Raw genomic sequence first — 14,003 nt, forward strand, 5'->3', positions numbered from 1 at the left:
AAATGTTCTTCAGAATGGACGGTGTCTTTCAGAGGAACTTCTATAAACATCTGGATCACAGGATGTTAGGGGTTGGAAGGGACCTCTGGAGATCTTCCAGTCCAAACCCCTGCCAGAGCAGGACCATAGAATCTAGCAAAGGTTGCAGAGGAACACATCCAGACGGGTCTTGAAAGTCTCCAGAGAAGGAGATTCCACCACCTCTATGGGGAGCCTGTTCCAGTGCTCTGTGACCTTGACAGTAAAGAAGTTCTTCCTCATGTTGAGGTGGAACCTCCTGTGCTGTGGTTTACATCCATTGCTCCTTGGAGTATCAGAGGCTGTCAGCACGCAGCCTCAGTGGCTGTGTTCAGGTTTTTTTGACCATGGAGACAAAAAAAAAAAATAAGTCAAGACAGCCACATCATCCTTAACTGGTAAATATGGTTTGTTTTTCCAGTCTTATACTACAAATCAGTGCTTCTTGTATTAGCTTTATGTATCGGTATAGCTTCTAAAAGCAAGTAAACCATGTTGAGTAAGATCAATGCTCTGTTGGTTTGCGAGTGCTAGAACTTCTCAGCTTTTAGATGGAGGTTGTTTTGTGCATAGAAAAAAATGGGCTCACATAAAATCTGCTTTTATCTGCTTTAATCCTGATTTTATATTTGTCATCTTACTCCTGAAGTCAGAATCGTTTTTTGAGTCATCTTCAGGATAGCTTTCAGCTGTTGTGGATGCCTACAAAACCCCGCAGTAGGCACCCTTTCTTTCCCTCAGCCACGTCTCTGACAAGGGCACATGGGGATTTTCCCTTCAGAAACATACCACAGTGCTGTTGAGAGATTTCCTATGCAGAAAGCATGCCTCCATAACCTTAGGAAACTTGATGATCCAGTGCATCTGCCAACAGAAACTTCTCTGGTAAAGACAGAACTCGTGTTGGACTTTTCAGATTATTTTCTGTCTCCAAACTCAGCAACAGTTTCATGCTTGAGACAGCAATATCCTATTCTAGTTTATTCAAGTGGTTACAGAGAATATTGTTGTCGTGGACATCTTTCTCAGGTACTTGGAACTGCATTCTTTCAGTGTGCACTCATGATGTAGATTTCAGTAAACACCTAAGCATCCAGTGGCCCACTCAAGGACTTGCAGTGGCACAAATTTCTTTGGCTTGCTTTTTGAGAGTGACAATGATTTTGTTAAGTTTCCAGCCTGTAGTGCAGAGGCACTCCTGTCTGCTCAGCTAATGAAGTGAGAACAACTCCCTCCTAAATGCATTAGCTCTTTGCTGAGTAGCAAGCTATCAAGAGACAGTCTATGGCTTGGGCATCTTTAACCACGACAGTCATTTATATTTAGAAGCTTCAAATTAAACGGCATGAAGGAAATGAAATAAAATTAAAATACACAAACTCATGAAAAGCAGCTAGTGGATGTGTTGATGTTAGTGAAGAGCCTCGGTACAGGGACATACAGACTAAATAGAAACCTTACCAGCATCCCCTGAAAGAAACCACAGCCTGACAGTTCAGCCTGTCATTTTGTAGCAGGTTCTCAGAAAAGTGTTTTCTTTGCAGATCAGAAGACAGAAACACATTATGCATGCTTAAAATCAATGCAAGGAAACAGAGCCCTGCAAAACATATTTAATATAGGTTTGATTTCCTGTGGAATGCTTTCCAGATGTTCTCTCAAACAGGCCTCTAAAAAATTATGTGATGTAATTTTTTTTTTTTTTTGCAAACAGAAAGAGAAAATTCTGTTTTGTGTCACTGCAGCTGAGCATCACTGTTCTAATTCTTTATTGTATTACCTTGTACTCAGGATTTGCTCCATACTTTTCAACATTTGTTTTACTTGCTCAAAAGGTCAGTAGTATAAAAATATTTGTAATACTCAATTGCAAACATATCACACTTGTTTAGAATCACATTTGGGCTCAGTAGTTTTCCTTAAACCTAAAGGAGACCTCATGTGTTAAGTTAAAATAACTCTGATGCACAGTCTTGGGTCACTCACTTTGAGGACTTAACATTGATCAACTATGGGTCCAGTGTTTTGTTAAATTCTTCTTTTGATTATCTGTGGCAGACACTGTGTGAAAAGAGTTCTCCAGCAGATTGTGTGACAAGAGCAAAGGGAAAGGATAAGGTTAAGAGAACATGCTATATAATTTTATTTGTCTTTGCATGAAATCCAGTAATAGAACATGGGTGTGGGATCTTTAGAGTGCTTGTTACTTGGAACAATGAAATTTGTTAGTGGAAAAAACAGAATGTTTGTACTGGTAATTTTAATATCTAGGTATGGCTAGATGGAAATATTTTTCACTTTCCATGACTCCATTATCTGAGATCCTAGGTGTCTAGAAGGCTCTTGGTAAACAAAAAGCCTGGATACTGATAGATATGGTGGGGAACAGAATACAGACAGCCAGCTAGCCAGTTTGAGTCAAGTGTGGGTGCTCAGCTAAGAGGAAGCAGCTTTGGTGGACTGTCATGTCTGTGTCTGATGCTAGGAGCAAGCATTAGTGATGCTAAAAGGCATCTGAATGAGTCTTGTGTGGTCTCTGCTGATATATGCAGTTATTCCACAACCTAAATAAGCTGCCTGTAGGTATATGAGAATTGTTTGTGTTTTGCTTCCAGATGAACAACATCATTTTTAGAGAACAATCCAACCCAGAATCAAATATTTGCAAGGGCTTAAGTTACCAGTCATTTAAAATAACAAACCAGAAGCAAAATTAGATAGAAAACCAGCTTCTTTTCAGTTAATAGCTGGTGTTTGGTGTCCACAATCTGGTAATGGTTTCTGCCAGTATTAAAAAAGATTTGGGTCTGCTCGTGTGAGAGAAATTGCTTTCAGTATTCAGGTCTTGGGAGCCAAATAGTCTGCCATCAGATCTTTATATTTTTACCCTTCCCTCTCACTTCCCAAAACATACAAATGCTGAGCGTTGTGTGAGAGTGCAGCATGGGCTGGAGTCTGTCTGGGATCCATAGGGACCTCCCTGTGACAAACAAGGCAGGACCATGCAGGCAAGGCTCACCCCACCACCCCAGTCAGGGAGTGGAGCAGCCAGGGACAGCCCCAGGCATAAGGCATGTTCCCTAGGGATGGGCTGGGACACTGACATGTGAATGAACCTGGCTGAGTGCAGCCCATGACTGAGTAGGGGAAGGCTGAAGTCTGAGGTACTACAGCATCTCTGAGATAGGGGCTGAGGCCTGGGGGCCTGCAATGGGGTTCTGGGCTAGGTAGGGACTCGGTAGGGAAAGCTCCAGGGGTGGCCAGGCTCATTAGTGCCCTAGGGCCCAGACATTGCTGTTTTTAGAGGAGGGCAGCAGCCATAGGAAAAATAATTGTTTTGCTGAAAAAAATAATATGGTGTTGCTCTTTAATCAAAATACGTAAAAATGACCATTTAAAAGAACTACCAAAATTGATAGTTGCTTATAGGTGCTCAGTAGTGTGTGTTCATAACTAAAGAGATGTGAGATCTCTTGGTATTGCACAGCTTTAGTGTCTTTTAATGGAAAGGGAAAAAAAAAAGGGTCAGCTATATCACTGAGTGCTGGGAGGGTTCTCTCTCTTGTGATTGAGCTGCTCTGAGGCTTTTTTTCAGCTCACTGGTTGATAGAGTTTCTTATGTAGCCTTTGCCTCATGTTCTTGCTGCCCACTCTCTGTGTGTTTATGAAACAAAGAGAAATGAGAAGCTCCTCCAACAAGGCCATTAGTTTGGCCACGTACCAATCCCTTTTGCCACTTATGCATCCCAGTAGAAATAGCAGCACCCAAGCTACACAGGAGCTGTTTGTGGCTACAGAGGAGGGTACTGCATTTGACCCTCACAAAAGAATAAGAATTTTGGCTTTTTTTTCCCCTTCCCCCCCTGTACAATGGTGTCATTTATCACTCTGATACACATTCATTGCCTTAGTCTGCATTTTTTCTGTGTCAGATTTATATTCATTTCTGTTCTGAATATTGATGCAGCACTTTCCTTACATGACTATGCTGTGTCTGCCAAATGGTGTCTAGACACTGGAGCAGCTTTGACTAATTACTGTAGTCACCCCAGTCATTCAGCTTTGGCATTTATGTACTCTTTGTGTTACTGCCTATCAAAACATAAATAGGTACCTTAACCCTAGCAACAATGTAAAGAGAGGTGGCAGTGAGCATTGTGCACTTGCAGCCCAGAAAGCCAACCAGATCCTGGGCTGCATCAAGAGAAGTGTGGCCAGCAGGTCAAGGGAGGTGATTCTCCCTCTCTACTCAGCTCTGCTGAGACCCCACCTGGAGTACTGCATCCAGTTCTGGAGCCCCTATTACAAGAGGGATATGGACATCCTGGAAGGTGTCTAGAGGAGGGCCACCAGGATGATCAGAGGGCTGGAGCACCTCTCCTGTGAGGAGAGACTGAAAGAGTTGGGGCTGTTCAGTCTGGAAAAGAGAAGGCTCTGAGGTGACCTTCTTGTGGCTTTCCAGTATCTGAAGGGGGCTACAAGAAAGCTGGGGAGGGACTTTTTAGGCTATCAGGTAGTGATAGGACTGGGGGGAATGGAATAAAACTGGGAGTGGGGAGATTCAGGCTGGATGTGAGGAAGAAGTTCTTCCCCATGAGAGTGGTGAGAGCCTGGAATGGGTTGTCCAGGGAGGTGGTTGAGGCTCCATCCCTGGAGGTGTTTGCAGCCAGGCTGGATGAGGCTCTGGCCAGCCTGATGTAGTGTGAGGTGTCCCTGGCCATGGCAGGGAGGTTGGAACTGGCTGATCCTTGTGGTCCCTTCCAACCCTGACTGATTCTATGATTCTATGTCTAAACTCCATCTAACATCACCCAGGTGAGCACGGAGGACAGCAACTGTTGCTCCTGGCATCCACTGTGTGATGGTTTGAAATTGTCTTTTTAATTTTTCTTTGCAAAGTTCAAGCAGAGAAAGTGAGGGAATGTAAATAAGTCACTATTGGCTGTAAGAAAGCAAAATAATGATTGTTCTAAACACTTCCATTGGATAGATAGAAATGTTTAAGAACCACTATTCAAAACAAAGTTGGGGCAGTCAGAGTCAGAGTTTGGGCAGTTCTCAGCTTGCTGGGCTTCTGTCTGGTTGCTACTGCTTCTTTTCTGGCTGAAGGTAACACACTGACCTTGACAAGCTAAGTCTAACAGCCTTTCTGCTTCTTAACTCTCTGCTTTCTGCCAGGGGAATGTGGGGGGAGGAGGCCCCCAGGAGAGGCCCCTTGGGGAAAGTCCCTTTGGGGGAAGGGAGCTTGGTTGTGCTTTTCTGTTGATTGCATATATTTGTAAATGTTGTGAATAGTGTACATTTGTACATATTCATTGCATTTCATCATAGATTGTAGATTTGCTTGTAAATATAGCTTTCATTTGCTTCCAGACTGAGCTAGCCTGGTTATTGTCAGTGGGGGTGGGGGGAGTTCAGCTCTCACACTGTTACAATACACACTGACAGGGCACTTAGTTGTAACCACTCACTTGGGCATCACAGCCTGTGTTAGTGCAGTCAGTGGGAGATCTGGATTCAGGCAAAGTTAAAAGAGAAGATCTCTCTCTCAAGGCTTAATCACTATGTACCAGTAACTGAAAATGTGTACAGCTTGAGACAAAAGAAAAAAAAACACAACACACAAAAGGCAAGAGAAATCAACATCTGCTAGCCTTTTTTCTTCCCCTTTGGGAGCAGAGAGGGGTTAATAGAGAGCATCTGTCATTTGTCCACCCCAGCCCTAACCCTTGCTACCCAGCAACAGGGGCACTTCTTGAGGAGGATTCGTACGTCTGGTTCTTAGACTTGCCTTCCAACAGGCCATGATTTATACCACATCCAAACTGAAAATGCAGTTTCAGACACTTTCTGCAAATTCATCGTTTGCATCATCCTTTCAAAGACTTGCACCCGTCCTGAAGTGCAGAGTCGACCAACTTTAAAGAGGGAGAGCTGATAAATATCAAAGATAACTTCAGAGCATCAAAACCTTGCAAATCAAAACCAGGGCAAACCTCATCAGTGCTGTCTGTGCAACAGACTGTGCTAACATAAAATCAAATTGCCTCAAAAACTATATGCAGATTAAACACAATACTACTATTAACAGTGCTTATTTGGAAGCAGAAGTTGAAAGTTCTGATTTCTCGTGCTGAGTATTTGAAAAACCATTCTGAAAAGGAAAACAAATTAGCTTTGTTTCCTTTGTACATTTAACTGTTACAAATGATTTTCCTGGTGCTAACACAAAGCATTAGAGAAGAGCAGGTTTGGCTATTTTTTTTTCTCTCCTTCTTCTCAGAAATCCCGTTTGTTATTTGAGCAGATTTTCTTTGAATTTGCCAATAGGATTATTCTTATTTTTTTTTCCAGTTAGTGGTATACAAAATATTTAAAGTAAGCTTCCCAGAAGATCTGTGGTTTACTTTGAGGAGATTTTCTAGGGCTAATATAGGACTCATTTAATTTGTGGGGGAAGCGGGTCGCCCTACAAAGAGAAGAATTTAGTTTTGTTTTCTTTCTACAAAGATTTCTGAGTGGTTCATTTTCATTTATTTATTTATGCAAGGGGAAGGAAAATAAAAAAAAAAACATTAATGCTGCTGTGCACAAAGCAGGATTTGTGATTCTTCAGTGGAAAAAGGAATTAGTAGTTCCTTTCAAATGTTTTGCTGCTACAGATTATGTACAATATAAAGCTGCCTGTCTCACTATGCAACCATCTAGCAAATGGATGCATAGATGTACATTGCAGGCATAAAGTTGTGCACACTTGAAGACACACACGTTGTAAACTCTGTTTGTACTCCAGATTGTCCAACTGCTCAGTCATAGCTTAGAGTCTTCCCCACAAATTACTACCTACAAGATGTTCCCTGCTGAGGGACGACTAGGTGAACACTGTATGCATAGCTTTAACAGGACTACTGTCCTCTGACTGCTTTTTTTCAGCATCCCTAAAAAGATTTTCTCTTTCCCCCAGAAAGTTCTTAGTATCATGTACAATGCTTTAAGGATAAATGATTCTGTAGTTCCCAATTAGGCTAATTTGTCTCTCAAGATAAATAGCAGTACCACTGTTTTGCTCTTGCTGATGACCACTTTCATCACTGCCAGTCTACTGGAAATGTGTTGGGCTAGATCTTCAGTGACTGTTAATCAGCAGATTTGTGCTGAAAATAATGGAGTTATTTTGTGGCAGATGGAAGTCCATCTCTGTTTTTATTTGCTGACCTTAACTTTATCTCCAGTGGAAATGAATCCACATAAATATCAGGTGTAGTTAACAGCTTAGGAGAGAGTGAGAACTTTGATAGTATGAAGTTTGGATGACTCACTAGGGAGGAAGTGCATGATGATGTCCAGTAATGTTTGAACCAGAGCTATCTGAACTATATTTGGTTTATGAAAACTTAAATGTGCAATGTTGTCAGATCATTACCTTTTATGACCACAAATATTCTTCAGAAATTAACATAGAAATCAAGCTGTAAGCAAAAGGGATCAGCAAAGCAATTTTTAGCCTTCTTTAGGGTTTACAAATAAATACATTCCTTAAGCAGACTGGGTAGTAAATGACTGATGTTATTCCATAGTTACCAGTCCCTACAAACATTTAGAGAAGAGGAGTGTCTTAAATGACCTCTGGACCAATGCACCTAATCATCTAAGGGAGAAGTGGACCTTTAAAAATGATGAAATGATTGCAAGAAATGTTTTCAGGATTATGGAGGTGTTGACCGCATAACTGCATCTCCAAAAAGATTTATTTGTGGCCACATAAATACTGAAATTTACATCTGAGGACCTACTTTGTTTTCCAAACACAACAATACCACACATAGAGCAGGCTTGATCTTTCTACCATGGAAAAGGTTTTTTTGTACTAAAGAGATATAGTAGGGTCCCTTCTGTTCTAAAAGAGATTTCATCCAGGTGTTAGCAGAATTTGTAAAAACCTTAGAAACTGTCAACTGCCTTTGTTCCTAATTGCTCAGAAAGCTGGATCCAAGCCACTATCTTAATTATTGATTGGGAGAGGAATTACTGCAGTGACAGAGGGTTTCCTTGCCCAGATTTTCTTGACAGTGCTGCTATTTATCTCTTCCCATAACTTGGGATCTATTTCCTCTCAGCCAGTCCCCTGGTAGGTGCAGTATATATTCATCAGCAAAGCAGAGATTTTATGGGAATTTAGAAATTTACATGTCAGGCATCTTGGAGGATTGGTAGAAAGCTTTACTTTTTAATAAAAGGCATTAAAGGCAGCTAGCTACAGATGTCCATCTCAAGGTTAAATGGTTATATAAGGGAAAGGAGGGGGTGAAGATCTTACGGCTGATGGTGATTTGAAGGCAACTGTGGGTTTGTTGGTGTCAGTATGTTTAGTGAGTGAAGGAACTAAAAAGAGGTCATGAGAATAGTTCAGATAAATTCAGGTACAGTTTGCATGGAGTCTATTTATAGGATCCTTTTCCAAACTAAGCCTAGGAAGCTTTTGAAATTTGCCCATCACTGCTTTCAGGCCAATTATTGATATGCATCCAATCCCATTCTGAGATAGGTAAAACAATAAAGCAAACAAAGATAATTAGTCTCTGGAGCATGTAAGCAAATAAAGTAAATCACTTGCAAATCACTTGTTTCTGCTATTTTTGTGTTTTCCTTGCAAAACTGAAAAAAAAAAATAGGCAGTTATATTGCAAATCTACACAATGCTAGAGCACACTAAAAAATGCATGGATTATATTATTTTCCTTTGGAGAGGCTTTGCAAAGATTAAGCACCTGATGCTGAAACATCACTGAGTTGTTATATGCAAAAAAAAAAAAAAAACACCATGACTTTTTCACAGGAAGAATATTGAAGTAGGGAGGTTAATTAGTTTTTGTTCATGGAGATAAAGGTCTAAGTGACAATTTGTAAATAAAATCCCTGCTCCAAGTTTACAAGTCTAAGTGGATGCACCAGTTGAGCTGGGGAGAGCAGGCCAAGATGGGCAGGAGAATGACTGTAGGATGTGGGACCTTGACCCACCTCAGTAATGCCTCTCAAATTCTGCAGACCTTAATGGGAGTTTTATGTGGCCTTTAAAATGCAAATAAGCAGAAGAGCTGCTGGCTGCTAGTCTCTTTTTTTTGGATGAGTTTTCCAACATAGTATTAATCTGTTAATGGCAGTACAGTTTCCCTCCTAGTTTTAAAGCACTTTCTAGAAGTAAGCAATGCTCTCCCCTTCTTGGACATGGGGTAAGTGAAGATAATCTGGCCATTCAGCAGCAAACCTTGGTGCAGAGCACACATTCCCTCAGTATTAGGGGTGGGTGTCAAGTGGAGGGGGCCAGGCTCTTTTGGGTGGTTCACAGTGATAAGACAAGGAACAATGGGTTCAAACTTGAACATAGAAGATGTCAGCTCAACATGAGGAGAAACTTCTTTCCAGTGAGGGTGACAGAGCACTGGAACAGGCTCCCCAGGGGGTTGTGGAGTCTCCTTCTCTGGAGAATATCCCAGCCCACCTGGATACATTCCTGTGTGGACTATCCTAAGTGATCCTGCTCTGGCAGGGGGGGTTGGACCTGATGATCTCTTGAGGTCCCTTCCAACCTCTGATATACTGTGACACTGTGATTACAGACTTTGGATAAATGCACATCTTGGAAGAACAGATTCTTAGTACTGTGGCTGCAGGGGGTGTGGAGACCGTGCGGTCTGGATCTGCCTGCTACTGCAGTTCAGCCAGCTACGTCTGAAGGCCAGTCCAGAGCAGGAATATAAACCCATACCCTGGAAACTCAAGGCAGTACCAGAGCAGGCCCTGTCTCAAGTCACATAGTAAGAGGACTGTGGGAGCACAAACATACAGTTTTGTATAATCAGTAAAACAGAGGAAACTCTGTTCTGAATCTGTAGAATAACAGATTCCAGTTAGAGATCCAGGCATAATGACTGCTCATATGATAAAATAGCTCTTTGTCTTTTTTTTTTTTTCTCTTTTATTTTTTTGGCATGAAAATGCAGAGCATTTCTTTTAGTAAAGGGCAGGCATCTCCCTGTTGTTCTGTCCCTTTTCACTGTTTTCTTACACTTTTTTGTTCTGACTTCAAAAACTGATTTTGGAAAGCAAGGCCTCTTAGAAAGAGACTCTCGTAGCTGAAACGTGTCCAATATGCATTTAAGTTGAGGAATATTAAGCCTTGTCCAAAACTAAAAAGTGTAAAAGGTAAGAGTGCCTGCAGGCTTGGTTGTTAAAGATATACATTTTTCTTCATCTTGCAGATCTCGCCTCGCAGATTTCTTCACAAACTGCCAGCCTGAGTCACGGTCTGTTAGTAGCTGTCTGAAGGAAAACTATGCTGACTGCCTCCTCGCTTACTCGGGGCTTATTGGTAAGATGGCAGGGAAGGGTGGGGGCTTGCTTGAGCTAGGGAAAGCACCCAAACTATATTTTAAAGGCTCTCATGAAATAAAAGCTATGGAATATTATACTTTGCAATACGATGGTAAGAAAAATTCTCCCCCCTAAGTGTATTTGCCCTGTTGTACGTTACAGGGTGTCCTGGGGTAAATTTGTACATTGCAAGGAAATCAAGGATTGAAGATAAGGAGAGAAAGGTGTTTGAATTTGAAATAAATTTGAGCTTTGAAAGTAAAACTTATTAAGGTGGTGGAATTCAGACAGAACCATGAAGGAGGAATTAGAAGAGAACAAGTGAAACTGCAGCCTGGTTGGTTTTGCAGCTGTCATCACAAGACTGGGTAAATGCCTCTTCAGGGAAGTTTGCAGGACATTTGAGGAATGACACCATAGACCCAGCCTTGTTTCACTTCCAGCTGCTATTCCTTCCATGATGTTGTTCTGTTCTCTAGTAAGTGCTTTCTGAGATGCCTGTTAGTGAAAGTGAACTGAGATAAAAATTATCTTCTGAAACCCTCTTCCCTCTCCAGCATCATTTTGTTTGCTGTCGTGCTCCTGACTGTCAACAGGGTACCTTTAATGCAAGCCAGATTCCATATACAACGTGCAATATTTGATTCCTGAGAGAGAGAGACCGTCTCAGAAAGGTGGACTGGTAGAAATACTGTGCTTGGGCAATAAAGAATAAGTGAATGTCAAAACTCTGAAACAAACAAATTTTAAAGGCCACCAGATAAGATGTTTTTAGGCTTAGAGCCTGCACCTGCTGCGATGCAATAATATCCCCTTCTGCTGGGTGTGAAGGTCCCAGCTGAGGCCCTAAAGCAAATCCTGCTGTTAAATAAACGTCTCAGGAGATAATATCCAAAATAAAATATTTCTAAATATTGTTGGGTTTGCTGAAAAATATATGAAAGCTATATTCCCTGGCATATTGTTATTATTTTTACTACTATAGCAGCTAACAAGTGAGTTAAGTTCATGTGGCAATTGGTAAAATAAGATGTGATGGTTGCAAAGGATATTCTTCTACAACTTAAGAGATGAAGACAGTATGCAAAGGGTATAACATATGAACAGTTGTGACAGAACATCGTTGGACTCGAAAAGAAAAGAATTGAATGGCCTTGAAATCTGATCTAGTCAATGAGATTAAGAAGTCCTGGCTGCTGGCAAAGAGTAGCTGTTACCAATAGATACTTCTGGGTAAGAGCTGCCAAGAAGTTGTTGCTGCAACTAGTGAATTTTGCTGGCAGTTTTGTTGGATCCATTTTTCAATTTAACCCCAAGCACGACCCAGTTTTTTACTCAGGTATTTTTGTGTCACTGTGGATGGATATGCTGCAAAACATTGTCACACATCAGAAATGTGGAATGGATCCCTAAGGAGCTGAAATCAAAAGGAGATGAAAATTTCAAAGCAAAAAAGAAATATTTTTCTTCCTTCCTGCTGGCCCCTAAACCCATGCCAAATGATTGGAACTGACTAGTGTGACAAGGTTTACTTCTTGGTAGTAATTCTGATAAGCCAAGAAAATGACCAAAACAAAACTTCAATTTGCTGAAGCTGTAAATTCCTGCTTCTGATATCAAGCTGATAAAAAAGTGGAGTAAATTATGTGAAGACCATTAAATCTATAAGATGCTGAGATAGAAATCAGAGGTACAGTTTTTCAAATGTCTGTTTGATAGATATATAAAACACAGGAAAAAGGGAGAGACTGTGGGTAAGAAGCTGTTACAGATTCATGAATTCATCAGAGCTTCAGGATCTCCAGGTGTTTTAATTAAGATAAAATATTGTCCATTAAAATAAAATATTTCATTTAGCCATTTCATTAAATGTAGCAAAAATTTCACCTCCATAGAGTTTGTTCAGGAAAATTGACGATTCTCTGTGGAAGGTGCAGTGGATGTGATTCTGCTGTCACATGGTGATGTAAATGAGACTTCCCTGCACTTACTGCAATCCCACCTGAAACAAATTATTTCAGTGGGAGCAGAGTCAGGCACAGTTCTTGTATGAGATGCCTTTGTCACTTAAATGGAGAACAGTCTATCTAGGGTCCTTTAAAGTTTTTGTCATATATATAGTATTTTAAAGATATACATGTTTTACAGGAATTCTGAAGTTTTTAATTCATTGCTTAGGACCCTTGCTGTAGTAATAGGGATAAATTAATATATTTTAAAAACAGAAAAGCTGTAACAATTATCCAATGTAGACTAAAACTGGAGTTAGCCGTGCTTGAGATTCAGTGTTTTGGTTACAGCCTATTTAAGCCATCTGGACTTGCCTGTGCTCCCACTATCAGTTAGGTATTGTTGTAACTGCTGATTTTAAGATCTGCTTGAACATTCACTTTCTCACACATTTTCCCTTGTCTACAGTGAAATCCATCCCTGAGATTCCCAGGGGAGATTGTGTGAATATGGTGGAGCTGCTTTGGGACAAAAGCACTTCAGTCACATAGTCCTCTTCCTGAACTACCTTCCTCTCATTCTTAATTCACCCTAATTTGAGCAACCTCTTGGCTGCATTCAGGTCAATTCTGCTTTTGTCTAATGTAGGGAGACTTTACTGCCTACTATTGAGATCATCACAGGACTATTTGATACATAGAGCACAGAAAGCCAGGCATGTCCTATTTTACTGCCAAGCACCATGGTTTCTCTGATCTGTTACTGTCCTTCAGCAGTATTTCCAAGATGCCAGATAGTGGGGGTGGGGAAGGGAAGGTACACACATTGCAGGACAAAAAAGAAAATCCACCCCAGGAAACCAAGCATATAATCCGCTTGGGTTCACATCTGCCCCCAGGTTTAAATGACAGACTGATTTTCTACTAGCTGCTCTTTCAGCCACTCTGTTTTTGCTGGATGTACAGTTTGTGTGCTGTGTATACACATTCCTTGTCCTGTCTTTCTGTGTTCATCAACCTTAATAGCACCTTAGTATCTGTTACGCTTTTAGCACGTCTTGACCCGTTTTAATTACCTTATTAACACTTTCAGATATGATAAGGAAGTCTTAACCTCAGTGACCTTTTTAATTTCCCCAATACCTTTCTTGGTTTTTTGTTTGTTTGTTTTTTTTTTTTATTTTAACCCTTCACTAAGTGTTTGCTACTTAGCCTTTTTGCCTTTTTTTTCTTTTTGTGTTTTGAAGCCTGCTGTTTTCAGTCTTGATTTTCAGCTTCTCTACCCTCTTTTCAGGTAGCATCACATGGTTGAAATAGTGGTACTGAGCCATCAAGTAGATAATGGACAGATATTTTAATTTGTTTTATATTAATTTCGTGTTATTCATCTTCTTACTCATCTACTGTCAAGTTTTCATTAATGGTGCAAATTATATTTGCCTGTTTTACTCAATTCTCTACCTGCAGTTAATACGTTTTGAACTTTGCTATTTACTGATGTGCTAATCTCCTGTAGAATTTGAGCAATTCTTACTGCAACTATCTGTTAAAAATTGGAAGTAGATAAAGATATGGGATTGAACTCTAATTTAAGAACATCTCAAAATGAGATAAAAGATGGATTTTGTGAGTTTGGCAGTGGGACTGCATTCATTTTCACATACA

The 14,003-nt window shown here is 40.6% G+C and overlaps 1 protein-coding gene across 1 annotated transcript in view; it reads left to right on the plus strand.

Moving 5' to 3' along the window:
* Window positions 1–14,003, plus strand: part of GFRA1 (GDNF family receptor alpha 1) — a 161,950-nt gene that overhangs the window by 109,355 nt on the left and 38,592 nt on the right. Inside the window, exon 6 of the mRNA XM_054382395.1 lies at window positions 10,278–10,387. Within this exon, the coding sequence (XP_054238370.1) occupies window positions 10,278–10,387 (110 nt within the window). The remainder of the gene's footprint in view (window positions 1–10,277; window positions 10,388–14,003) is intronic.

This window comes from Indicator indicator, chromosome 7, assembly GCF_027791375.1.
Source record: "Indicator indicator isolate 239-I01 chromosome 7, UM_Iind_1.1, whole genome shotgun sequence".
NCBI lineage: Eukaryota > Metazoa > Chordata > Aves > Piciformes > Indicatoridae > Indicator > Indicator indicator.